This window comes from Daphnia carinata, chromosome 4 (genome assembly GCF_022539665.2).
Source record: "Daphnia carinata strain CSIRO-1 chromosome 4, CSIRO_AGI_Dcar_HiC_V3, whole genome shotgun sequence".
Lineage (NCBI taxonomy): Eukaryota > Metazoa > Arthropoda > Branchiopoda > Diplostraca > Daphniidae > Daphnia > Daphnia carinata.
Window position 1 is genome coordinate 7,742,759 of NC_081334.1, and position 24,972 is coordinate 7,767,730.

Below are 24,972 nucleotides of genomic sequence, written 5' to 3' on the forward strand. Positions count from 1 at the left end.
GCTCTGTGATGGTGATGAATATTGTTTTTTTCTCAGAATATATTTATGTAAATTTGTCCAGAGTTTATCGACCTCGGAGATCTTTATATTTTATTGATCTTGTTAAGAAAACAATAAGAATTTCAATGCAATGGAAGTCACTTTCTTCCCGTGGCATGAAACAGACGGTTTAACGCAATGGCCAACGTGTACCTTTTCTTTTCTTTAGCGTTGTTCCATCTTGTTTTTAGGGGGCTTGAAAAATCCTTTGGACGTTTTCGTCTTCTTATTTTGAAACTTTTGCCAACTACTTACGCGTCCTTCACGCGATTCTTCGAAATTCTTTTGCCATTCTTTGTCCACCTTGGCCTTCTCTTCTGCCTCTATTTCTGTTTCTCTCTTGCGCTTTCGCTCCTCCATGTCACGCTGCTCCAGTTCTCTTCGCTTACGTTCCATGTCGGCGAAGAGTTTTATAGTCATCACATAGACGGCACGGCGATATCTAGGTAAGAATGAAAATGAAAATTAATTTAATAACAAAAATATTTATATAATATATGAAAATAATCATAAAGGGCATACTTGAGTGGGTCATCCTCCTCAACTCTTGTATCCTTTCCTTCTTTCTTCAACTTTTTTCTTTTTTCAGCAATCTTTTTTCATAATGAAGGAAAATTATTTTAGGTAAGAATTTGGATTTTTTTTTTTTTTGAAAAATTTTAAAGTTACCGCAAGATCAGTCATGCCTGTAGCCTCTGCAACAATCTCAAGACACCGTTTTCTGGTTTTCTCATTCTCTAAAATTTTCCAAGCTCGATTGATAACTAGAAAATCAGATACAGCCCATTATGTTTACATGTTAAGTGTGATTTTTGAGCTAACTTGAAAATACCTTCAAAGGCTTGTTGTGCACGTTCTGAATCGTCTGTGTTTTTATCAGGGTGGACCAATATTGACAACTGAAAGATTTCACATCAATATAACACATGCCATACAAGAGAATTTAAGTAGTGTAAAAACTTACTCTCTTATATTTCTTTTTAATCTCATCCACTGGAAGCTCATAATCGACCAGCAGTACTTCATAAGGATTTAGATTAAAGTACGAGGAGCCAGCTCTTAGTAAACGGTCAATTTGCTGTTTTGATGTCAGAACAGAGTCGCGTTTTTCAATTTCTTTGACCTAAAATTAACGTAAATGTATTTTGTTGGTAAGGAATACCACTCATCATGGAAGGTGAACAGAAAACAAAAAGCTAGTAAAGGTAAACAGATAGCAAAATGAATTTTCTTTCCTACCTCTGTGTAAAACTCCTGAAAGCAGTGTTCCACTTTACTGTGATCTAAATCACTATTCACATTGTTGGTCGAAGTTTCGCTCTCCATTCCAACTAACTAGAAGAAATTTTCAGGACAAGAATTACGTTAAATTAAGCAATGATGAAAGTTGTAATATAGGGGAACGTCAGAAGCCAATGCCAATCTGTTTGTAAATGCTCTAGTTGAAATTTACACAAATCAATCAAATCAATCTCGTTATTGTTTACTCTAAATCATATATATGTTTTACTATATCTGTGGCTATGACAATATGGAAATGCGCTTTACAAAAAAAAAAAAATATCGGCCTTTTTTTTCTGTTTTACTTCTGTTTTACCGATCAGTGATCGGAGATGGCGATTGCAGTACGCTACAGCGTTCTGATCGGCGATCAGAACGCTAGCGCTAGAATTGCGTCAACTACTCGGTGTATTTCAAAACCGATTAACTTAATGAAAATATTGAAATTTTCCCGGAATCAGCATTCACTTTTGGGCATATCCCGTAATATTCAACCAATCCCGATGAGTGCCGGTTTTTGCAGAAAAATTTTTTAAGCCCGACTAAATAAGTCCGACTTTTCTTATTCTTTGCACGATATTCGGTGTAATTCAAAAACGGCTAACAAGAAAAAACGTAACAAGAAAACGAGTGGCTTTTTCGGAATCAGCGTTAAATTTTGATTATGCTTATGGATTTTGATTATGACTTTCATGGAATTCTAAGAGATATCGTTTTTGGCCGATTTTGACAAAAGTGGAAAGGCTATAGCCTTTCCACGTAAGTTCAAAAACTATAAAGACAATTGAGAAATGAACTTGATTTCCGTGATTGTTATTTAATTCTGAGTCGAAATCATGCATTTTATGTAAAGTTTTAAATTTTGCAAAAAATGAAAAAGTGTGATGGGTGCAAAATTTGCGAAAAAATAGAGGAATTCTGCTCCAGATTTTTGATTTTTTTTTGCGTTTCTTCCACAATATTCAATACATAGAAAACTATAGATGATTTAGATTCAAAATTCAACGAGCATAAAATAACTCACTTTGTTTTCACGTGGGACCTCTACTTTTTTAGTAATTAAAATTAAAAAGACATTTGCGCCATAACTACTACGATTGCGTTTTATTCAAAAACGACGTAGCTAACGGAAAAATTAAATATTTCGGTTTAATATACAGATTAATTACAGATATTTTTAATTGCGCCAAAAATCTTATTCTAACCGTAAGATGTCACTGCTGTCTTTTGCTTATTTTCGTGTTTTGATCGACTGTTTGAACTTTACAGATACAATACTTATTGAAATCCTTTATGCTTTTGGTTGTGTGACGTGCAATTTGTCATAATGGATGACCGTGATAATCCGGATGAGACTGACGATACGTTTGACGGAAGAGACGCAACTATCTTTTTAGTGGATGCATCGACTCCAATGTTCGAGAAAACTTCTCCATCTGCTGATGGCATAGAAGCTAAAGATGATTGCCCCTTCATTCTAGCAATCAGGTGTGCCTTCAATACTTTGCGAAACAAAATTTTTACTGCTCCTCATGACTCTGTTGCCATTGTTCTATTTGGAACTAAAAAAACAAAACCAAATGAAAAATATGGAGTGTATTCCAACACATATCTGTTGCAAGATTTGCAAAAACCTGACTGTAATGCTATCATACAGTTAGATGACATGCTGAATAAGGATGGTGGGATTGATGAATATGTATATGCAGAAGATCAACAGTCCATCTCTTTGGCAGATGCTCTATGGCTGTGCAGCTCAATATTTTCAAAACAGTATGTTGATGTCAGTATAATATACTATAACATCCCATTTTAACAAAACATTTGATGATCTAAATTTAGTAAATCAAAGAAGGATAACAAACAGATTTTCTTGTTTACCAATAATGATGAGCCACACTCAAAATTTTCCAACAAGCAAAAACAAGCAGAAAAACGGATTGGAGACCTTCAGGATGGTAACGTCACGATATTCCTTTTCCCGATCGGAGAAGCATTTGACACCTCTAAGGTTTATCAGGTTGGTTTTTGTACTACGTTTTGATTCCTTCTGTTGAGTGGTGATTTTTTTTCCAATTAAAACATATCTAGGAGTTGCTGCTGTCGAATGAGAATGGCAGTATTCTCTCTGGCAGCATGACAGCTGATGAACTGCTTTCAAAAACATGTCGAAAAGGCCAGAAGAAAAGGCCTGTTGCAAATTTGGTCTTTAATCTTGATTCTAACACAAAGTTTGCAGTCAAGCTGTACAATTTAATAAGGTAAAAAAAAAAAGAAATGTTTTTTTTTGTAGTCAATGGAGCAACAGATAAATGAAGTTGTTTCTCTAGACCCGCCCCCACACCCAAACGTATGCAATTGGATAAGAGAACAAACGAAATAGTGAAATCAGTTACTACCAAATTTAATGCTGTAATTAGAATAATGCTGTAATTACTGATGAACTGGGAATATGTCGATCATGATATTTTACTTTTACCCACACAGGAAACGGCTGAGACGCTTTTACCAAGTGAGCTAATGAAGTGTACGACTGTGTGCGGTGAAAAAGTTCGTTTGGACAAAAATGACCTAACAAGCTTAAAATCGAAGTTTGCAGTTGGATTCACATTGCTTGGGTTCAAGCCTATTGAGAAACTCAAATTTCATTTGTACCTAAGCCCTGCCAGTTTCATTTATCCTGATGAAGACCTAATCAAAGGTTGTACTAATACCAGATGATATCAATTCTTTTCATCATTAACTACATGTTTTTAGGAAGTCGCGTTCTATTTGGAGTTTTGATGGATCGGTGTCGAATAAGAGGCTTTACTCCGTTGTGCATTTTGAAAAGCACAGCAGCGACAAAACCTCGCATTGTAGCTTTGTTGCCTCATGCCGAAGAAGATCCAGAACAGCCATCGGTGTTCGGTTTTCACGTAATATATTTACCATTCCTAAATGATGTTCGGAAATTCAATTATGGCGACTTGGTGGGATCCACGCCTGTACTGAAAGAAGATCGCAAATACATAACAGAAGTATGGAGAGCTGACAGAGACCAGATAGATGCGGCGGTGGCGATTGTGTAACTTTCCTCCTATTTTTTCTACCCATTACTTAAAAATAATAGCTTTTCGTTCAGAAAAAAGTTGTCAAGTAAAACAAGTTATACTCCAGCGCAATTCGAAGATCCTGCTCTTCATACTAAATGGAATACCTTGGAAGGATTGGCGCTGGGTCGGGAAGATGTTGAAAGCGTCGATGATTTGGCGTTACCAGATTGCGATTGCATAGACAGAAGACTTGGCCAACGATCAACAATATTTAACGATCTTGTTTTGCCTCTTGGCTATCAACCGCAACACTCGCAACCCTCGGCTTTGACACCGAGAGACCCACAACACGAAGCTACTGTTGAAGATGCTGCGAGGAATGGATGGGTACGATTCATTTTTAAGCGGTTTAACCATACCACCTAACATTTTTGTTTGCCTTACTACTTAACAGCTTGATAAACTGAAGGTTGACATCCTAAAAGGTTATCTTTCGAATCAAGGAGTACATGGTGTAAGTAAAATGAAAAAAGCTGAGTGCGTACAAAACATTAAGATACACCTGAATTTGAAATGAACTTCAGTCTCCCTTGTATGAAGATATTCCATATTGAAAGTGAAATTACATGATTATAATTTAGCAATCAATGAGCTTCGCCCTTTTTTCCAGCAATCCGCTTGAAATCACTCATATTAGTCGTAGAGAGCGGAGATCCATAGATAGCCAAATGATCGATGCGGGTCGTCTCCGTTCCGGTTTGGTTGTCTTTAACGAAAATCATCAAATTCGATACATTCTGAAACTTGACGAAACGTAGAAGAACTGGGTTTCCATCCAAATCTCCAGGTTGCAAACTGTCAACAATAAACTTCATTACTAAATATTCTTTAAATCTTCAAATCGAAGCATACGTTATTTCTTGTGTGGGTTGAGTACTCTCGGCTGAATCGAAATCGATGGTGCGTGGTTGATTGATAAACAACCGCAAAGTCTTTGGTCCTTGATCTTTAGGAGCTTTGATTTTTAATGAATGTATCTTCAACGTTTGATTGAAGGCAAGTGAAATAATCAGCTATCCATAAGAAGAAAGAAAACCCAATTTTCAGCCTTCGCAATAACATTGATCAAAAATAGTTTCACCTGCTCATCACAATCTGATTCGAGATAACCAGGATTGCTGGTCAGGCACCCGGCCAATGGATGGTCATCAGACTCATTGAGGCATTCACATCCAGTCTTGGTTATAAATGTTGCCAGATCCAACTGAAATGACAGAGAATAATGGTAATTCAAATGGCAACCATTCCAAGATAATAAAGTAATAATTCTTACATAGCCTTGTACAGTGGAATCTTCTTCTGCATCTTCTGAGCCATAGTGCTGTTTTACTTTTTGCTCTAATGCTTCTGGATTTCCTCCTTGCATACGATCAATCTTTGCCTGTATGTTAAAAAGTAAAAACAGTTCGGAATTATTAGGCATTTAAAGATGCACTTTACTTTGTTCCTGAAAAATATGAATGTTGGCATGGCAGAAACTCCATTACTTGCTGCAGTTTCTGGGCAGTGATCTACATCGACTTTTAGAAAAACAGCTCTTGGGTATCGCCTTGCTAACTCCTCAAAGAAAGGTGCTATTCTCTGGCAAGGTCCACACCTTTTGATAAATTACCATAAATGTTATGATCCACGCAATGCAAATAAGAAGTTCAAAAATAAAAGTACGGGGAATTCATTGGAAACTAGACTTACCAAGAAGCCGTAAAATCAACGACAACCAACTTGGTCCCAGCAGCATTCATTTCTAACGTATACTGCGAGTCCTCACCCAAAACACGGACAGACATTATATTATAATTCTTGCTATCAGAAAGTAAATTAACTATTCGTTTGAAATTGTAGCCTAGGTCACTACTGTCGAAGACTAGGCGAATGACAATGACATGTAGGTTTGCTATAGCATTTTGTACAGATCAGTGTAGATGGAGTAAATAAGTCAATCCTTTTTCTTTCGTTAGATGTCGTTCTGTGGCCGCGAGAATTTCCAATCATCAAAGTTTTGATTATAATTTTTCCCAAAACACTCGGGAATAATTATGAAAGCAATGTATCATATGATACATTGCTTTCAGTTATCATGTGATACATACTTCCATCCTAATATTAGGATGGAAGTCAGCCGTCAATTACTTGTCATCTATGTAAGCATAGTAGTGTAATCTTTTGGGCTAACGGGTAAGCGTTGAAAGACCGACCCAATACAACGATGCTATTTTTCAAATCTCCGTACTTTCAACGAAACACAGCTCAGTTATCGACACCGCTTGGAATAAGTTCATTCACGTGAATAACGTTTCCCTGGGATGACTGGGATAAACAGGAACTAATTTGGATCAATAAAAGTCAAAACAAAATGGTTATATCTTATATGTTTAAGTATGAATTTTATTGATTGAAACGAAGAGAATGTATGGGGAATTTTGAGTAGCAGAAAAAAGTGAAAGAAAAAATGGAAACTGGGATATGAAATTTTGCAATACAAAAAAAAGATAAATGGGAAAATTTAGTTTAGCAAAGACAAACGAAACCTTGATTAGCTCTCCTCGCACACGCACTTCCAGAATTGATCCAACTCGTTTAAGGATATGAACCCCTCGTAAAGGTAGCTAATCACTACCGTGGAGGTGAAAACTACCTGCAACTCTCTGCCATCACTACGAGACAATCAATTCTCGTAGTGGTCTCCTTCAGGCGGGTGCATGCAGGTGGGGAGATGGCAATATTGCTCACCATCCCGCCACTCGTACGCAAACTTGTACCGTGAGGAAGACAAATGGAACAGAAGGGTTACAGTATTGGCAGTTGTCACGCACGGCAGTGAAAACAACTCCGTTTACGAGTTCGTCGGCCAGTTCCTTCGGATTGTGATTGAAAGAAAGCGTCATCAAAGGTTAGTGCATACACAAATCAAGCCGAAATACAAATGTACAAGAATTTTGATTCGTTGCCTCTGCTATTTACAAAAAGGGGGAATTTAACTGATTACTCTGAAGAAGGCACAATTAAAACCGGAATAGAATGTACAAGAATTTTGACTTACTGTTTTCTGCTACGTTTCAATCGAAAACAAAAAGAAAAAAACAAATGCTCAATGAGTGGACTACTCTGCGGAAGACAATGAAGCCAAAAAAGAATGTACAACAATTTTGGTTTTCAGTTTTTTTTAAAGGAAAAAAAAACGAAAAGAAAAAAAAAACGCTCAATGAGCGGGTTGTTCTTAGGATGCGGCCGACTGTTCGCCTACTGAGTTGGAAACTTCAGCGACACACTCGTGTCGGATGGAACGGATGAATGTTCTTCAGCGGGCTCAAAAATCGGTGCAGGTAAGTTGTAAACCTCAATGGGAGATGCGTGCAGGATCAAGTACATCCTCTTTGCTGGCTGGTACAAGGGAGTCGGAAATTGGCGTCCACTGCAAAGATTGTTGTACAGCGGCCAACGGCAGTGCACGGCTCGGCTCAATGTCCACTTTGCCGTCCGTGGTTTCACGTGCCTTAATCTACTCTACCTTGTCGGATTGTACTCCGGCCTTTAGCAGAGCATCTCTCTCTGCCCGCCGCCGCGCAAAAATAGCCATACGACCTTGGTATTGAACTCGAACGGACCGAACAGGTACCTCTACAATTGCATCAGCAGCAGCAATTACAGTAGCATTTGCTTCGAGAATGACCTCAAGAGCTGGTACAGGTAAATCGCAAACCTCGATGGAAGGTGAGGTTTGGGGCTCTGCGTTCGGAGTATCCTCTTCATCGGCTGGAACATGAGGTTTGCAAATTGCGTCCACTGCGCAAGGTTCTGGAACAACGACTACCGATGGTGCGGAGCTTGATTCATGGGATGGATCTTCACAAGTCCCCTGTTGCTGGGCAGCTCTATCTGCCCGCTCCTGTGCTCGCTTGGCCAAGCGCTTTTGGTAGCTCTTGCTCCACAGGGCCTTGTTGGGACGTTTTACGCGAACGGGCCGAACAGGTGCGTCTGCGGCCACCGCATCTACAACTGCATCAGCAGCAGCATCTACAGCAACACTTGCGTCGGGAATGACTTCCACCAGCCGCTCGCTTTCAGTGGGGCAAACTTCTTCAACACTTTCGTGTTGGATGGAAACGGGAGAAGATTCCGCACTAACGGGCTCAACGGCCAATGCAGGTACATCGCAAACCTCGATGGAACGCGGGGTTTGGGCCTCAGCGTTCGGAGTATCGTCTTCATCGGCTGGAACAAGAGGTTCGGAAATTGCGTCCACTGCGCAAGGTCCTGGAACAACGACCACCGATGGTGCGGAGCTCGACTCATGGGATGGATCTTCATAAGTCACTTGTTGCTGGGCAGCTCTCTCAGCCCGCTCCTGTGCTCTCTTGGCCAAGCGCTTTTGGTAGCTCTTACTCCACAGGGCCCTGTTGGGACGTCTTACGCGAACAGGCCGAACAGGTGTGTCTGCGGCCACTGCATCTACAGCAGCAGCTGCTTCGGGAATAACCTCAGCAGGAAGTGCAGGTAAATCGTACACCTCGATGGAACGCGGGGTTTGGGCCTCAGCGTTCGGAGTATCGTCTTCATCGGCTGGAACAAGAGGTTCGGAAATTGCGTCCACTGCGCAAGGTCCTGGAACAACGACCACCGATGGTGCGGAGCTCGACTCATGGGATGGATCTTCATAAGTCACTTGTTGCTGGGCAGCTCTCTCAGCCCGCTCCTGTGCTCTCTTGGCCAAGCGCTTTTGGTAGCTCTTGCTCCACAGGGCCTTGTTGGGACGTTTTACGCGAACAGGCCGGACTGGCGTATCTGCGACCACCACATCTGCGACAACAGCTACGACTTCCTCGGAAACTCCTTCCACCAACTGTTCACCTTCAGCGTGAGAAACTTCAACAACACTTTCGTGCTGGATGGGAACGAGAGAGTGTTCCTCGCTAGCGGGCTCAACAGCCGGCTCGGGGACGGGTGCATCTTCGTCATCGGCTGGCACAGCGGCCAAAGACAGCTCGCAGCACGATTCAACGGATGCATCTTCGCAGCTTGCTTGTTGAAGAGCCGATCTTTCCGCCCTTTCCTGTGCTCTCCTCGCCAACCGTCGCTGGTAACTCTTATTCCACAGCGCCTTGTTCGACCGCCGGACCTTACGAGCTTTCGCAGCCGGAACTTCCGGAACTGCTTCAGGTTTCTCTTGTACGTCTTGCGACGGAACGATGTTATCTGCAGCCGAAATAGCTTCGTCGGAATCGCCCGTTGGCAGAGCGGGGGCTCTTGCCATGACGTACGCCTTCCATCCGATCCAACCGACCGCAACAACTCCAGCTCCAACCGCTACTACGCCAATCACTCTTGCAGAGAACTTCACGAAAGAAGACATCTTCGAAATCAATACTAAGCGTTTCGGATCACTGTAGGAGATATTTGAATCAGTATTCAAGGATTTGGACACTATTCGATCGTATAGACTGCTATACTGAACAAAAAGTAGCTAAAAATTTCATTTTCGAGTTTAGCTTTAGTACGTTCGGCCCCTCCCAAGAAGGCTTGCAAATTGAATTTCGCACTTTGAATGGAATTTTACGTTAATTCTTCACATCGTAAAACAGAAAAAAGTGTTGATTTACAATCTAATTGTATAATTAAACATTGTTCAACGATTTTACTGACTTTTTTCAATATAGGTATAATTTATTTATTTAACAAAAACCAATTTTAGAAAGGACTTGTCTGCCCTGTATAGTAGTACAAATTTTCCGCGCCAATTTCCTTCCCACCAATATTTTCAAGGTGTTGTATTCCGCATAATTTATTTTTTTGAAAATCTTGATTGTCTTTTGTATGGAGAGCGCAGTTCAAATCGCAGATCTGTCGTTAGAGTGAGGAAGCAAGAAGCTTATCAGAAGGCCAGTTCATAACTGATAAGCGGTTGATAACGAGCCAGCCAGCCACTCCAAATAAAATAAGCATACAGGCTTAGTTCACACCCCAATTCAGCCACGAAGCAGAACAGTATTGCTTTAACATGATGTTTCGAAATTTTTTGTTTACCATAGTTCTCGTTGCTCTCCATGGTGTTGTAACAGGTAAAAAAAACAAAAAAAACAAGCAAATGCTTGTTTTTTCTTAGGAACCTTCTGTTTGTAGACGACCATCGAAAACTCGAAGTTTGCCATAATTCTACTAACGGCTATTACTGTTGCATCGTTTCAAGGTGAACTATTGTGCTATTCTTGTATCAGTCAAGGAGGTGGAGACGATACTTGCGTAACAAATCCGGCTGCCGTAACAACTAATACTCCAATTGTAAAATGCAAATACAAATTTTGCACAATACGCCGTCTCGAATATGCGTCCGAACCTGGTAAAATTGATCAACCTATTGCTAGATAAGGTGCAAATCTACAATGAGAAAAATTTCTAAATAAAAATGTGAACAATTTAGGAATGATTTATAGTTTCTTACGTGGTTGCGAGGATGAACCGCTTCCAAACGGAGAAAATCCTGGCGAGGATATCACAGTGTGGGCGCAATCATGTAACTTTGCAGACTTGTGCAATGTTGGTGATGGACTTGAAGAGATAACACCGGATAACATTGGTTCGAGCGGAGGGGATAACTCAAATGTCATAATCGTACCGGCGTCAGCCAATGCTTTGAAAATTGAAAAAATGTTCGTCGTTATTGCGGCCTTACTCATGGTTTTCTATCGTCGTCATTTTTACAGGCTTTAGAAATTGTCTAATAAGGCCTTGCAATAGCTATACATTTGAAAATTTTATTAACGTTTTAGTTTTTTAGCTCATAACACTGTAAGTTCGGTCTAACGCATATTAAACGTAAAAACAATGCATTTATGTTTTTGCTCTTGCTATTAATTCCCCCCTCCCTGTTTGATTACAGGTTTGTTCTTTAACATAATTTTTGGGATGTTGATGTCGCCATTCTTATTGTTTCGTTTTGATAACAACAAACAAAGAGCGACTACTACTGAATCATTCTAAAGTATTACGTACCCACCCTGATAAGCACCACAGAGCATAAGAATAAATAAAATCTTACACTTTTCCTCGAGATTACGCTGACGGTAGAGTTTCTCCATCTTCAATAGATTCAGAGATTAGAATAGATCATACCACTTCAAAAGAAGAAAATAGACGAGTGTCATATTTCGGGAGCTACTTTCACATAAATTAAAAACAAAAGTGGAACAGGGCACCTGTTAGGTCCGGATTTTCCCCAAACAATGCAGCATTTTTGCGCGGGGAGAGGCTTTGGCCGATCTCACTTTCGGCTCGACAAAAGATCGGGAACCCACAGAAATTCCTGGACACCCCTTTTCTGTGAAGGAGCGATGAAGATAAACTTCGATACTCAGCGTTACAATGAAAAGGAAAAGTCTTTCTTTTAACCCACTTTGACTGGTTGGCGTGGTTTCAATCCATGCCATGGAAGCTGGTGCTGAATGACTAGGCTAGTAAAACAATTGGTGAAGTAGCAAACTGAGCTGGAAGGGCAGCGGACCAGAATGACACTCTATATAAGCCAGTGCAGATGGCCACAAACATTGAAGTAGATCAAGAGCTCACAATCCCTCAACAACATTAAACAATTTCATCAAAATTAAAATGAAATTTTGTGCTGCTTTAGTTTGTGTGATCGGTAAGTTAAGTGATACTATCAATAAACTATTAATGTAAATGTCTACCTCAATTCACATTACAGGATTCGTGATGATGGTTACAGCTGAAAAGGACAGCAATGCGAAACCTGTGGATACTGCCACTGAAGACGTCACAAGGGTAGGTCGATCTTCTTCAAAATTTGAAAATAGAAAAAAAGATAATTTATTATCATTTCTCAGGATAAACGTGGATTCGCAAGTGGCGGTGGTGGCTACGGAGGTGGCGGCGGTGGAGGATACGGTAGTGGGGCTGGTGGTGGAGCTGGTGGGTACGGCGTAGGTTATGGTGGTGCTGCAGCCATTGCCCAGCAGGCTGCTAATATAGCTAAGGCAGCGCAAAACGCCCAGGCTGGAGCAGCAGCTCAAGCTGCCCAACAAGCGCAAGCAACTCTGGCAGCACAAGCGACTCAAGCTGCCCAGCAAGCCCAAGCAGTTACAGCAGCCAAACAGGCGCAAGCCGCCCAAATCTCACAGGCTGCTCAGGCTGCCCAGGCTGCAGCTTTCGCCGAATCAGCACAGGCCGCCCAAGCTGCTCAGGCTGTCCAGGCAGCAGAGGCCACTAAAGTTCAGGCTTTGCAACAGGCCCAAGCTTTGGCTGCTGCGGCTAAAGCTGCTCAGGCCCACGCTGCGCAGGCAGTTGCTTCTCTTCAGGCCGCACAGGCTCAGCAAGCCACTCAAGCTCAAATGGCTTATCAAGCTCAAGCGAACGCCCAAGCATTAGCTTACAAACAACAGGCTTCACTTGCTGACCTTGCCGCTGCCCAACAAGCAGCGAATAAAGCTTATTCAGCTGCACAAGCCGCCCAGGCTACAGCTGTTGGTGGAGGTGGTTCCTACGGTGGATTCGGCGGTGGTTATGGTGGAAGCTCTGGACACGGAGGATGTCCCGCTTGTTAAGCTTCCTTGGTGGTTTTAAGGAAGAAAAACTAATTCCGGATATCCTAATTGATCTGTGTTACTATTGTTCTCATAATATTATATTATAATACTATCTCCTTACTTAGATTGGCCTCTCATGGACCAACTGCAATCAATGACGTTACTTGCGAGACAAATTAAGAAAGCATTCGATTAAATACAAGTGACTTTGAAATTGCATTAAGACTTACTTACCATTTGATAATCACCAATATTTGCATAATGTAAGAACTTCATTAGTTTTGGATACACCCACATGTTTAGAATTAGGTTTCCTTTAAAAGACAAGATACTCGGCTACTAAAAGAGAATAAAACGGATATGGTTTCGTAAATCGGGGTTTAATGGAAAAAGCAAACATGTTATCATAAATAAGAGTGCAAGCTGGATTAAATGTTTTTCAAGATACAAACGTGTGAAAGGTATGCAGAAAATAACCAACGGCGAAGAAGAGATGCAACCCACAGAACTTACTAAATGCTAATAAAGATATTTCAATCCATGAAAAATAAATCGGAATAGAAGAAAATTATTTTCTTGTAGAAAAATACCAAAAAATTATAAAAAGTGATTTAAATTTAGTTGACATCCTTTTCCTTCCTTAAGTGAAAATAAATAAAAAAAATGTCTCTAAAATAGATATTGAAGGTAGATAGATCCCTTCAGGGCAAAGTATTCTTGTAAATAAGCAATATGGAAAGCCTTTTGTGCCAAGTTTCTGAATTAATTGAAGGTCGAACACTTGAACAGTTTAACTTTTGAAACCCTTAAAAACGAGACAGCTGTCAATTTTTTTGTGGTTAGTAACTCCCAGTAAGCGGCGAACAAGAAATAATTAGCTTTGCATTTCGGAAACGGTCTCTTTTTGTCCATGATAGTTGAACAGTCAGAGCATCTAAACATCGCACAGCTCAAGCACGTTGCCGTTCTATAGGTTCAATAACGACCGAAAACCTCACAGGACCACCGTAAGATTTCACGAAGTCTCAACAATGCACGAAGCATCAACGTGATTGTCTTTGCTCACATGACACCAAATCCTGGAGCTAGCTGATGGACAGACGCCCTAGCTTTGACCAACCACTTCAAGACGTGAAAAATATGATCGAATACACGGAAAACTAAGGTTTTCAAAATACGCAAAGCAAATTATTTCTTAATCCACAAGTATGGCGGAGTAACGCTACTTATTTTCAAGTTATGTATAACTATTTGTTCGATCTAAATGGTTTTACTTCAACAAATTCAGAAAGTGAGACGAATAGCTTGCCATACAGCAATTCTTTCTTTCAAATATTAAAATGTTTTAAGATGGCAACAGTTCTTTGCTAAGTTTACAGGAAAATGCTGCAGTAGAAATTGTTTAGTTAGCAGGCGGCTCTGTGGGACAAGACTATAAGAAAAACGAAAAACACAACAAACGAACAATCAAACAGATAGATATGAACTAGCGAAAACAGCCCGACAGAGTCAGAGAACTTGAACTGGAATAATATTAAGTACGAAGATGCTTCAAAAAAGGTGAGCAGTGAAAGTGCATACTTTAAAATCATAGGTATTGAACGTCTACGGAAGCAACGAGCGAGATGGAAAAGGTGGAATAACCTGGAATGGATTTATGCTGACATTACCATTGAAACCGACGCGATTGAAGTTGTTGCAGCTCATCTTATGGAACTGTGCACTCAAGCCGTCAATTGAGAACTTCGGTGATTCGCGAGAGGTTCCAAAACGACTACATTCCCCTCCATTCTGCATTAACCAAAATTCAGTGTAAGTAGCAAAACCAAAATTGATAAAAATAAGAACGGATGACAAAGAGATAGTTATCTACTTGGTACATACCCAGTTTGGCTGCGGATGAAGCGGTGGTCCGAAATTAGTATACATCATCTAATGAAACAAATGAAAAGTATTAGTTAGAGAAGCTGGAAATGACAGTTACTCTTTCCCAGTCTTACAGGGTCAGGAGTTTTGCGTACGCGGAAACTGGTATCTGCTGTGATGCTGGCGTTGTAGTTACGGTTACCCTGTTGGATATCAAGAAAGTTTTACCACTCTTTCAGATTTAATTTTTAAAAGGGCAAATTTTACATTGAGGTCGAGACCCGAGTTTTGCATGAAATTTGTTTGAGGAAAAAGTGTGCTCGGAGAATTCGAGAGGATCCCTGGTGGACTAGACTGAAAACCCGCGTGGAACGGTGGAGGTACAGCGAAGATGCTAGAAAATACAGATCAATGACATGTTGAAAAAACTTAATTTTCTGATTGATTATGTTAGGTTCCCTTTACTTTGGAAGCTGATTTGCTTGGTGATGGTGCAATGCTGGCATGATTGAGGATGGTGGCAACGTCATTGGCGAATAGTTAAGCGAAGATGGGGGTGACAACATGCGTTCGCCATGGTAGGGAGTGGAAAATTTCATCGCCGATTTACAAGGGCTATGGGATGAAGTGGAAGAAACCGAAGTCATCGAAACGGAAGAGGTTTTCCTAGAAGGCGTTTTTGGTTTGATCGCTTTCTTGTCTCTGACCGGTTTCGCCCATGTTATCTCGATCGTCGCCCCGTTGATTTCTGCATCTGCGTTGTTGGAAAGATTGGATGTCACATTGCAGACGAAATAAAATAGCGTTTAAAAGAGAAATAATTTACGATTCATAGTGTGCATGGCTTTCTCGGCTTTTTCTCGGGAATTGAAATGAATGAATGCGAAATCCCGCATCATCTTAAGTTTTTGCACATTATCATCCGATGCCTGATTGAAAATGTCTCGCAATACTTGTTCCGTTGTGGTCAGTGACAAGTTGCGTACGTACAAAACCGTAACCTTTTGACAAGAAAAACATTTCAACTACGGGAGATCAGTCAACACGACGAAGTGTAACAGTAATACCTTCGACATAATATCTTCTTCGATTTCGTTCTCCGGTTCAGCCCAATCAACAGCAATTTCTTTGCCCCACAATTGAATCCGGTCGGGTATTAACTTTCTACGAGCCTTGGAGGCAGCCCTATGGTTTATATATTCGACAAAGGCGAAACCACGATTTTTAGTTTTGTCTGTGATGGAACTGAAATTAAAAAAAAAGGGTTAAGTTTGGCCATTTTTAGGTGGACATGATACACTAACCTGTAAACGATGACTTTAGACACGCCTTCGGTCAATCTTTCCATTTCACATTGGATTTCTTCGCGAGATTTGTTCTTAGGTATACCACCGACGAAAAGCCGACAATTATCAATAGATTTCACCACTCCAATATGGTGTCTCGGTCGCAGTTCGTAGTTGTTCATCAACGCGATTGCTCGATTAGCATCATGTCGGTGGGCGTACTGGATAAACGCGAATCCACGGTTTGAACCGCTAAAATCCATCATTAAACGAAGCTCGTAAATGGGCCCGATAGTTGAAAAGAGTCTATATAGCTCATCCTCAAATACGTCACGTGGTAATTTCCCCACAAAAATTTCAGTGCCTTTCGGTGGTGGTGGGCCTTCCCAATCTATTTTGGAAACAAAGGAAACAATGAATTCTACTTAAAATTTAACGCACTCACTGTGTGATTTCCGATCTTTGAAACTCAACTAAAACAGCCCAATAGCCTACATCGGAATGGCAAAATGAAGTTTTTGAAATGATGCACGTGGACAGTGAAAAGAAGCGCCAAAATTCGTTGGCTTCGTAAACTACTTTGATTTCACCGACTACTACACCGAATAGATATACAGCAAAATTCATAGATTTTACTTACTAGGTGGTGGTCCACCGAACTTCCGTTGGCCATTTTCTTGTATAATTTCACAGCCAGTTTCCTGAATGAGCTTCATTAGATTCTCTTCGCGCTTCTGGATTGCCAAAATTTCGTCTAATTCGTTTTCTTTACAGCTTCCCATTTTGAAAATGTTGAATGAATTCCAATGTAAAAGGTTTTCCGTCGAAAACGCACTGCTTGATTCGTAACTTTTTTCTTCAGCAAGGTTTAGGCAACGACCTCATTGATCTGGAAGCTAGATCTTGACTGAACAAACTGAACTGGTCAGTGAACACAAGCCAGCGTATGAAGTGGTCGAAAGATGGCGAAAGAGATAGGAACTCAAAGGAGGCAATGGTACAACAAATAAAATCTCATAGCTATCTGTGCAACATACATATCAATAAATAAAATAAAATATCTACTAAATATTATTTGATTGGATTTTCAAATGGTGCAATCAGTTTTTCAATCGGCGAAATCTTCAATATTTGGAACAATGACATTTTCGGCCGCCTCCACCGTCCCGAGGGGCTCCTTATAAAACATAGGGGAAAGGAGGAAGAGATGAGGACTTGGGAACTGGAATAACAAATTGTAAAAACTGAAATAAGGGAATAGGGTTAGGGTTAGGCTTAGGGTTATGAGAAATTTAAAATGGCAGTTAGAATTTGAATTTTGTAACGTACTAAAGTTGGTATTCGTTGAAATTTCTTCCGTTATGATTTTGATTACATTGTTTCTATTATTCAACACAAAGTGAACGTAGAATAGACTTTAAATTTCAGATAAGTCACACATTAAAAGACAATTTCTATTGAAACGTTTTAACTTGAAAAATTTAAACAAAACATGAAACTTCGAAATTCAGAAGTTCGCATGATGCCACGTTTTTGTAACCCCACAACTCCATCTGTTGAGAATCCGTAGAAGCCTTCAGGCTGGCTAGTAAGTAATAACAAATTTTAAAAAGCTGCATGGTCAAAATTGATTGCTCCTTGTTTAAAAAACATTATCTTTTTCCAAGTTTCGTCAGACCATTATAACATCACCACCACCCGGAATTTACTCCATAATAGATACAAAGTATTCTTCCGTTCAAATTCAATTTATGTAGTGAAATTGAATTTACATTTTGAAAGTCAAAATGTATCATAAAATTTCCGTAAAAATCACAATTCCATAGTTTAAACTTCTTTTTATTGGCGTAATGGGAGTGACACCCGCTCATCTTGGATAGAAGTAATTATCCTAATCTTTTGTATTTCCAGACTTACGTCTGACTCAAGGAAATGGACAAGTATCAGTCATGGGAGACAACTGGGTACAATAATAAAAAGGCTTCGAATGAAACAGAAGCAGAGCACCTTCAAGAAAAATCTCCTTTGAGGAACACAATAGATAACAAGTGTTTTGGTGTTGTTTCCTTTGATTCCACGAATACAGCTGTTAACAAGGGAAAAATCACAGAGGTAATAAACAAAAACAAGCAAAACAACATCTTCCCTTTAGGATTGATTGATTATGCAAAATTCTATAATCAACAAACCTTTTCACAGTTAACTGCAGAAATGTTTTCCCTTGAGGATTTGCAACATTTACAGAAGCTGAACAGAGATCTGTGAGCACAAAGTATTTTAAAAACCATGGATTACATTAAGCTTGAGCAAGAATACCACTTCATGAAAGGTATGAAGCAAAACCTGTTGATAAATACTCATTTCATTACCTCCCTAGTATTTCTTATCATCAGATGAGATCATGAACGTTAAACGCGAAGAACGAATGCGGCGACAAGAAACCCGTTCTCTTCTCAAAATTGCTTTGGAGGAAATATCTTCACAACAAAAATGCCCAGCCCTGTATTCCGAAGCACAAGCAGATCATTTGGCTGATCAGACAGGTTGCTAGCATACTCTTGCTGGTCTAGCTGAGAGAAATAGGATTTTAAAGGCAAGCTCAGTTAGTAGACATGGCTTTAATTTAGTTGTGTTTTAATTATTAAAACGTACAGAAAGATCTAATTGTAGGTACCATTTTCGTATAGGAGTTCAACGATCTAACAAGAAAGTATGATGATTTGCAACGCATGGAAGTTCAATGACGTTGGCGACTAGCACTCTATGAGGAAAAGTATGAAACACCTGGATTAACACTATTCACAATGTTCACCAATTCTTCTTTGGGTCAGATATCAGTACTTTGAAAACGTGATCCACAACAGTTTTGTTTATTTGGAGAATTTAAGAACAAAACTGAACGTCTCTATAGAAAAAACAACGTGTCTGCAGTCGGAGATTGCAGTTTGGAAGAATAGATGCCGGGAATACGAGAAAGCACCATATAAGTACGCAGTCTACAATCAATGTTTTTGGCTCTGTAATCGGTTAGGCAAATTAACCGATTTCCATTAACTGTAGAGTGTTTGCGAACCATAAACTACCAGCTCCTGCTGATTCTTCGCCGTCAAGATCAAGCACTATTGCAAATGTGTTCCACCATCGACGCCATTAAGTATTAATGTTGACGACAAAAGCGTTATCCTCTTAGCTCTATTCTGAAATTCTAAATATTTTTACTATTTATGTAGTAGGACTATCCGCTCCCTCAACAAGGATGAGCTTTAGTTTAAATTCTGTTTATATATGGCCGAAGAGGCAAGTTTTGCCTGATTGACGGCATTTCGTTCACTAGTACTTATGACGCATTCCCGATGAAATTCCATTTTGTATAGAGGCAGATTTTTACAGTTTACAAAAATTCGTCAGTTGCCATAAACTGCATGCTAGTTTACTCAGGCATTAAGCGCTGAATTGTTTTGTTTTTAATTCAGCAAGTAGTTCATGTAAACGTTTTGCTGACCGTTTTCGCCCAAGTTATCTCAATCGTCGCCCCATTGATTTCTGCCTCTGGGTTGTTGGAAAGATTGGATGTCACATTGCAGACGAAATAAAATAGCGTTTAAAAAAGAAATAACTTACGATTCATAGTGTGCATGGCTTTCTCGGCTTTTTCTCGGGAATTGAAATGAATGAATGCGAAATCCCGCATCATTTTAATTTTTTGCACATTATCATCCGATGCCTGATTGAAAATGTCTCGCAATACTTGTTCCGTTGTGGTCAGTGACAAGTTGCGTACGTACAAAACCGTAACCTTTTGACAAGAAAAACATTTCAACTACGGGAGATCAGTCAACACGACGAAGTGTAACAGTAATACCTTCGGCATGACGTCTTCTTCGATTTCGTTCTCCGGTTCAGCCCAATCAACAGCAATTGCTTTGCCCCACAATTGAATCTGGTCGGGTATTAACTTTCTACGAGCCTTGGAGGCAGCCCTATGGTTTATATATTCGACAAAGGCGAAACCACGATTTTTAGTTTTGTTTGTGATGGAACTGAAATTTAAAAAAAAAACGGGTTAAGTGTGGCCATTTTTTGGGGCATGATGCACTAACCTGTGAACGATGACTTTAGACACGCCTTTGGTCAATCTTTCCATTTCACATTGGATTTCTTCGCGAGATTTGTTCTTAGGTATACCTCTGACGAAAAGCCGACAATTATCAATAGATTTCACCACTCCAATATGGTGTCTCGGTCGCAGTTCGTAGTTATTCATCAACTCGATTGCTCGATGAGCATCATGTCGGTGGGCGTACTGGATAAACGCGAATCCACGATTTGAACCTCTAAAATCCATCATTAAACGAAGCTTGTAAATGGGCCCGATAGTTGCAAAGAGTCCATATAGCTCATCCTCAAATACGTCACGTGGTAAATTCCCCACAAAAATTTCAGTGCCTTTCGGTGGGGGTGGGCCTTCCCAAACTACTTTGAAAAAAAAGGTAACAATGAATTCTACTTAAAATTTAAAGCGCTCACTGTGTGATTTCCGATCTTTGAAAATCAACTAAAACAGCCCAATAGCTTACATCGGAATGGCAAAATGAAGTTTATGAAATGATGCACGTGGACAGTGAAAAAAAGCGCCAAAATTCGTTGGCTTCGTAAACTACTTTGATTTCCCTGACTAGTACACCGACTAGATACACAGCAAAATTCATAGATTTTACTTACTTGATGGTGGTCCACCGAACTTCCGTTGGCTATTTTCTTGTATAATTTCACAGCCAGTTTCCTGAATGAGCTTCATTAGATTCTCTTCGCGCTTCTGGATTGCCAAAATTTCGTCCAGTTCGTTTTCCTTACAGCTTCCCATTTTGAAAATGTTGAATGAGTTCCAATGTAAAATATTTTCGGTCGTAAACGCACTGCTTGATTCCTAACTTTACCCTTCAGCAAGGTTTAGGCAACGACCTCATTGGTCTGGAAGCTAGATCTTTACTGAACAAACTGACCTGGCCGGTGGCCACAAGCCAGCGTATGTAGGGGTCGAAAGATGGCGAAAGAGATAGAAACTCGAAGAAGGCAATTGTACAACAAATAAAATCTCATAGCTATCTTGTGCAACATACATATCAATAAATCAAATAAAATCTATATAAATAAATATTATTTGATTGGCTTTTCAAATGGTGCAATCAGTGTTTCAATCGGCGGAATGTTCAACATTTGGAACAATGACATTTTCGGCCGCCTCACCGTCCCGAGGGGCTGTTTATGAAACATCGAGGAAAGGAGGAAGAGATGAGGAGCTAAGCATCCGGAATAACAAATTGTGCAAACTGAAATAAGGGAATAGGGTTAGGGTTACGAGAAATTTAAAATGGCAGTTAGAATTTGAATTTTGTAATGTACTAGAGATGGTGTTCGTTACAATTTATACCTTTATGATTTTGGTCACATTGTTTCTCTTATTCAACAGAACGTGAACGTGGAATAGACTTTAAATCTCAGATAAGTCACACATTAAAAGACTGTCACTGTTGAAACGTTTTAACTTGAAGAATTTAAACAAAACATGAAACTTCGAAATTTATAAGTTCGCATGATGCCATGTTTTTTTTTCACCCCACAACCCCATCTGTCGAAAATCCATAGAAGCTTTCAGGTTGGTTAGTGGGTAATAACAAAATTTTAAACAGCTGCAGGGTCAAAATTGAGTGCTCCCCCGATCAAAAAACAGTATCGTTTTCCAAGTTTCGTCAGATTTATTCCATTATAACATTACGGCCGCTCGGAATTTACGCCATAATAGATACAAAGTATTCTTCCGTTCAAATTCAATTTATGTAGTGAAATTGAATTTTCGTTTTTCAAAGTCAACATTTATCATAAAATTTCCATAAAAATCACAATTCCATAGTTTAAACTTCATAGTTTTCGTAATGGGAGTGAGACCCGCTCATCTTGGATAGAAGTAATTATCTTAATCTTTGTATTTCCAGAGTTACTTCTGAATCAAGGAAATGGACAAGTATCAGTCATGGCAGACAACTGAGTACAATAATAAAAAGGTTTCGAATGAAACAGAAGCAGAGAACCTTCAAGAAAAATCTCCTTTGGGGAACACAAAAGATAACCAGTGTTTTGGTGATGTTTCCTTTGATTCCACGAACACAGTTGTTAACAAGGGAAAAATCACAGAGGTAACAAACAAAATCAAGCACAACAAAATCTTCTGTTTAAGATTGATTGATTATGTGGAGTTCTATAATCAGCAAACCTCACAGTTAACAGCAGAAATGTTTTCCCTTGAGGATGTGCAACATTTACAGAAGCTAAACAGAGATCTCCGAGCACAAAATATAAAAAAAACCATGGATTACATTAAGCTTGAGCAAGAATACCACTTCATGAAAGGTATAAAGCAAAACCTGTTGATAAATACTCATTTCATTACCTCTCTAGTATTTCATATCATCAGATGAGATCATGAAAGTTAAACGCGAAGACCGAATGCGGCGACAAGAAACCCGTTCTCTTCTCAAAATTGCTTTGGAGGAAATATCTTCACAGCAAAAATGCCCAGCTCGGTATTCTGACGCACAAGCAGATCATTTGGCTGATCAGAAATGTTGTCAGCATAGTCTTGCTGGTCTAGCTGAGAGAAATAGGATTTTAAAAGCAAGCTCAATTAATAGACATGGCTTTAATTTAGATGTGTTTTAATTATTAAAGCGTACAGAAGGATGTAATTGTAGGTACGTTTTTCTTATAGGAATTAAGCGAGCTAACGAGAAAGTATGATGATTTGCAACGCATGGAAGTTCAAGGACGTCGTCGACTGGCACTCTATGAGGAAAAGTATGAAACGCCTGGATTAACACTATTCACAATGTTCACCAATTCTTCTTTGGGTCAGATATCAGTACTTTGAAAACGTGATCCACAACAGTTTTGTTTATTTGGAGAATTTAAGAACAAAACTGAACGCCTCTATCGGAAAAACCAACTGTTTGCAGTCGGAGATTGCAGTTTGGAAGAATAGATGTCGGGAATACGAGAGAGCACCAAATAAGTACGCAGTCTACAGTCAATATTTTTCGCTCCGTAATCGGTTAGGCAAATAAACCGATTTCCGTTAACTGTAGGGTGTATGGGAATCATAAACTACCAGCTTCTGCTGATTCTTCACCGTCAAGATCAAGCACTACTGCAAATGTCTTCCACCATCAACGCCATTAAGTATTAATATTGACGATAAAGCATTATCCTCTTAGCTGTATTCTGAAATTCTAAATATTTTTACGAATTATGTACTAGAACTATCCACTGCTTCAACAAAGTTCAGCTTTAATTGAAATTCTGTTTGTAAATGGCCGAAGAGGCAAGTTTTGCCTGATCGACGGCATTACGTCCACTAGTACTTTTGACGCATTTCCGGTGAAATTCCATTTTGTACATGGAGGCAGATTTTTACAGTTTACAAAAATTCGTCAGTTGCCATAAACTGCATGCTAGTTTACGCAGGCGTGAAACGCTGAGTTCGTTTGTTTTTAATTCAGCAAGTAATTCACGTAAGCGTTTGTATTACGCCATCTTTTTTATTCTGTCCGTGACCGTAATAAAATTTAAATTGAGATCCTCATCAGTGCTCACTACATGGTTTTTTTTATCAGCATGGTAATGGCGTTGATTTAACTTCAAACGTTATGTAGTATTACTAGTAAACGATATTTTTTTTTACTGAATAGGAGAACTTTCGGCCAAAAATTCATCCGAAAATACTTTAACAATGTATCCGCGTAAAATATCTTAATCTCAAATTACAGAGTGTCCAGTTCCATATATAACCAGGTCTGACATTTCGGCCAACGTTTCAGTGGAAAGTCTTGCCTTCAATGCAATTTCTTTGAGACCGCGAATAAACTTATCTATTTCGTTTGTAACCTTTTCTCAGATCTAGATGTTGCCGAAACCGAACGGAAGATAGCTTCACCAAATTTGAAGAACTTTGGTCGTTCAATGAGAATGGTTTTCTTTTCTTCTGGCACAGGCAGAGAAGCTGTCTGAATGTCAAGCGTTTCGTCCTCCGCAATCGCGGTTGCATTGGATTTTTTAGCGTCTAGCGCTTTGTCTTTCTTTGCGTGTGTTTCGCACTCTTTCCTACCTAAACTGAGAACAAAAGGTTGTGAGCCAGGGAAAACAGAACACCAACGCGTAGAGCAATCGTACCAATATTATGGAGGCCAAGCGATCGTCTTGCAGCACTAATCTGGGAAATGTAGTCTAATTGCAATGCATGCAAAAACAAAACAAAACAAATAAGAAATAATGGAGCTTGTACAAGGGACCAGAGAAAACGGGGGTGTCTTCTTTCAGAATTGTACCTGAGAGTTTTACCCTTCGATTGGCATACCCGAACTCCCCCGTAACATAACCGTTGGCATCCTTGTGCTCAATGAGGAAAGTTCCATCTGAAGCTCGAAAGCTAAACGTGTAGGACCCATCGCAACTGACCTGGGCTATTTGCTTCCGAATTTCAGTGCTGTCAGGGAATAGTGTGACCTCCTTCGAAGTTGCCAATGTTGTGGCCACATGGAAGGCTACAACAAAGCCTATGGTCTAGACGTGCAAAGAAAAAAAGTAGATGTTTAAAAAGGCGTAAGAACTGCAGAGCAAGGCTAATCTATTAAACAAATGAAGGAATTTCTAACTGTGGCAATACTCACGATAAAAGCTATCATGTAGAGTCGCTTGATGATATCGGTTTAAACACTGGAAAACGACTGGTGCAGAATTGATTTTTCCATTTTTATACCATGCTTGTCCTACCCACATGAATACGGAACTGGTTAAAAAACAAAAATTTAAAAAAAGCAG

General features: G+C 39.7%; 9 protein-coding genes across 10 annotated transcripts; 4 read left to right on the forward strand and 5 right to left on the reverse strand.

Moving 5' to 3' along the window:
- Positions 1-73: 73 nt before the first annotated feature.
- Positions 74-1,457, reverse strand: LOC130687501 (dnaJ homolog subfamily C member 8-like). Its single transcript, XM_057510677.2, has 6 exons — positions 1,279-1,457; positions 1,004-1,162; positions 872-938; positions 709-803; positions 562-632; positions 74-481 (listed from the first exon to the last, which is right to left on the reverse strand). The coding sequence occupies exons 1-6, from the start codon at positions 1,363-1,365 to the stop codon at positions 205-207; spliced, it is 756 nt and encodes a 251-aa protein (XP_057366660.1). The 5' UTR covers positions 1,366-1,457; the 3' UTR covers positions 74-204.
- Positions 1,458-2,581: 1,124 nt separating this feature from the next.
- On the forward strand, positions 2,582-5,003 carry LOC130687465 (X-ray repair cross-complementing protein 6-like). The gene is made up of 8 exons (XM_057510636.2): positions 2,582-3,093; positions 3,163-3,340; positions 3,412-3,581; positions 3,651-3,732; positions 3,808-4,021; positions 4,078-4,387; positions 4,445-4,742; positions 4,810-5,003. Exons 1-8 carry the CDS (start codon positions 2,648-2,650, stop codon positions 4,930-4,932), a joined length of 1,821 nt encoding a protein of 606 aa, XP_057366619.1. The 5' UTR covers positions 2,582-2,647; the 3' UTR covers positions 4,933-5,003.
- LOC130687489 (thioredoxin-like protein 1) lies at positions 4,826-6,288 on the reverse strand. Its single transcript, XM_057510665.2, has 6 exons — positions 6,108-6,288; positions 5,856-6,012; positions 5,689-5,796; positions 5,497-5,619; positions 5,268-5,428; positions 4,826-5,210 (listed from the first exon to the last, which is right to left on the reverse strand). Exons 1-6 carry the CDS (start codon positions 6,200-6,202, stop codon positions 5,000-5,002), a joined length of 855 nt encoding a protein of 284 aa, XP_057366648.1. The 5' UTR covers positions 6,203-6,288; the 3' UTR covers positions 4,826-4,999.
- A 4,038-nt stretch (positions 6,289-10,326) lies between these two features.
- On the forward strand, positions 10,327-11,563 carry LOC130687513 (uncharacterized). The gene is made up of 3 exons (XM_057510691.2): positions 10,327-10,471; positions 10,600-10,749; positions 10,831-11,563. The coding sequence occupies exons 1-3, from the start codon at positions 10,411-10,413 to the stop codon at positions 11,118-11,120; spliced, it is 501 nt and encodes a 166-aa protein (XP_057366674.1). The 5' UTR covers positions 10,327-10,410; the 3' UTR covers positions 11,121-11,563.
- Positions 11,564-11,928: 365 nt separating this feature from the next.
- On the forward strand, positions 11,929-13,168 carry LOC130687493 (glycine, alanine and asparagine-rich protein-like). Its single transcript, XM_057510668.2, has 3 exons — positions 11,929-12,048; positions 12,112-12,188; positions 12,251-13,168. Exons 1-3 carry the CDS (start codon positions 12,015-12,017, stop codon positions 12,965-12,967), a joined length of 828 nt encoding a protein of 275 aa, XP_057366651.1. The 5' UTR covers positions 11,929-12,014; the 3' UTR covers positions 12,968-13,168.
- A 163-nt stretch (positions 13,169-13,331) lies between these two features.
- On the reverse strand, positions 13,332-17,004 carry LOC130687469 (probable RNA-binding protein 46). The gene is made up of 9 exons (XM_057510642.2): positions 16,742-17,004; positions 16,120-16,492; positions 15,883-16,060; positions 15,642-15,816; positions 15,281-15,569; positions 15,083-15,209; positions 14,950-15,018; positions 14,834-14,881; positions 13,332-14,740 (listed from the first exon to the last, which is right to left on the reverse strand). The coding sequence occupies exons 1-9, from the start codon at positions 16,881-16,883 to the stop codon at positions 14,555-14,557; spliced, it is 1,587 nt and encodes a 528-aa protein (XP_057366625.1). The 5' UTR covers positions 16,884-17,004; the 3' UTR covers positions 13,332-14,554.
- A 2,510-nt stretch (positions 17,005-19,514) lies between these two features.
- On the reverse strand, positions 19,515-21,048 carry LOC130687484 (probable RNA-binding protein 46). The gene is made up of 5 exons (XM_057510658.2): positions 20,824-21,048; positions 20,202-20,574; positions 19,964-20,141; positions 19,723-19,897; positions 19,515-19,650 (listed from the first exon to the last, which is right to left on the reverse strand). Exons 1-5 carry the CDS (start codon positions 20,963-20,965, stop codon positions 19,583-19,585), a joined length of 936 nt encoding a protein of 311 aa, XP_057366641.1. The 5' UTR covers positions 20,966-21,048; the 3' UTR covers positions 19,515-19,582.
- A 1,052-nt stretch (positions 21,049-22,100) lies between these two features.
- Positions 22,101-23,725, forward strand: LOC130687485 (alpha-taxilin-like). The gene is made up of 7 exons (XM_057510661.2): positions 22,101-22,295; positions 22,368-22,509; positions 22,574-22,773; positions 22,868-22,953; positions 23,012-23,167; positions 23,241-23,334; positions 23,413-23,725. The coding sequence occupies exons 1-6, from the start codon at positions 22,116-22,118 to the stop codon at positions 23,332-23,334; spliced, it is 858 nt and encodes a 285-aa protein (XP_057366644.1). The 5' UTR covers positions 22,101-22,115; the 3' UTR covers positions 23,413-23,725.
- LOC130687511 (uncharacterized) lies at positions 23,162-24,915 on the reverse strand. Of its 2 annotated transcripts, none has more exons than XM_057510689.2 (4): positions 24,822-24,915; positions 24,480-24,714; positions 24,325-24,378; positions 23,162-24,259 (listed from the first exon to the last, which is right to left on the reverse strand). In XM_057510689.2, the coding sequence occupies exons 1-4, from the start codon at positions 24,834-24,836 to the stop codon at positions 24,024-24,026; spliced, it is 540 nt and encodes a 179-aa protein (XP_057366672.1). In that variant the 5' UTR covers positions 24,837-24,915; the 3' UTR covers positions 23,162-24,023. The 2 variants fall into 2 exon arrangements, with proteins under 2 accessions (XP_057366672.1, XP_057366673.1); XM_057510690.1 differs by having other exon boundaries at positions 24,213-24,264.
- Positions 24,916-24,972: the final 57 nt, after the last annotated feature.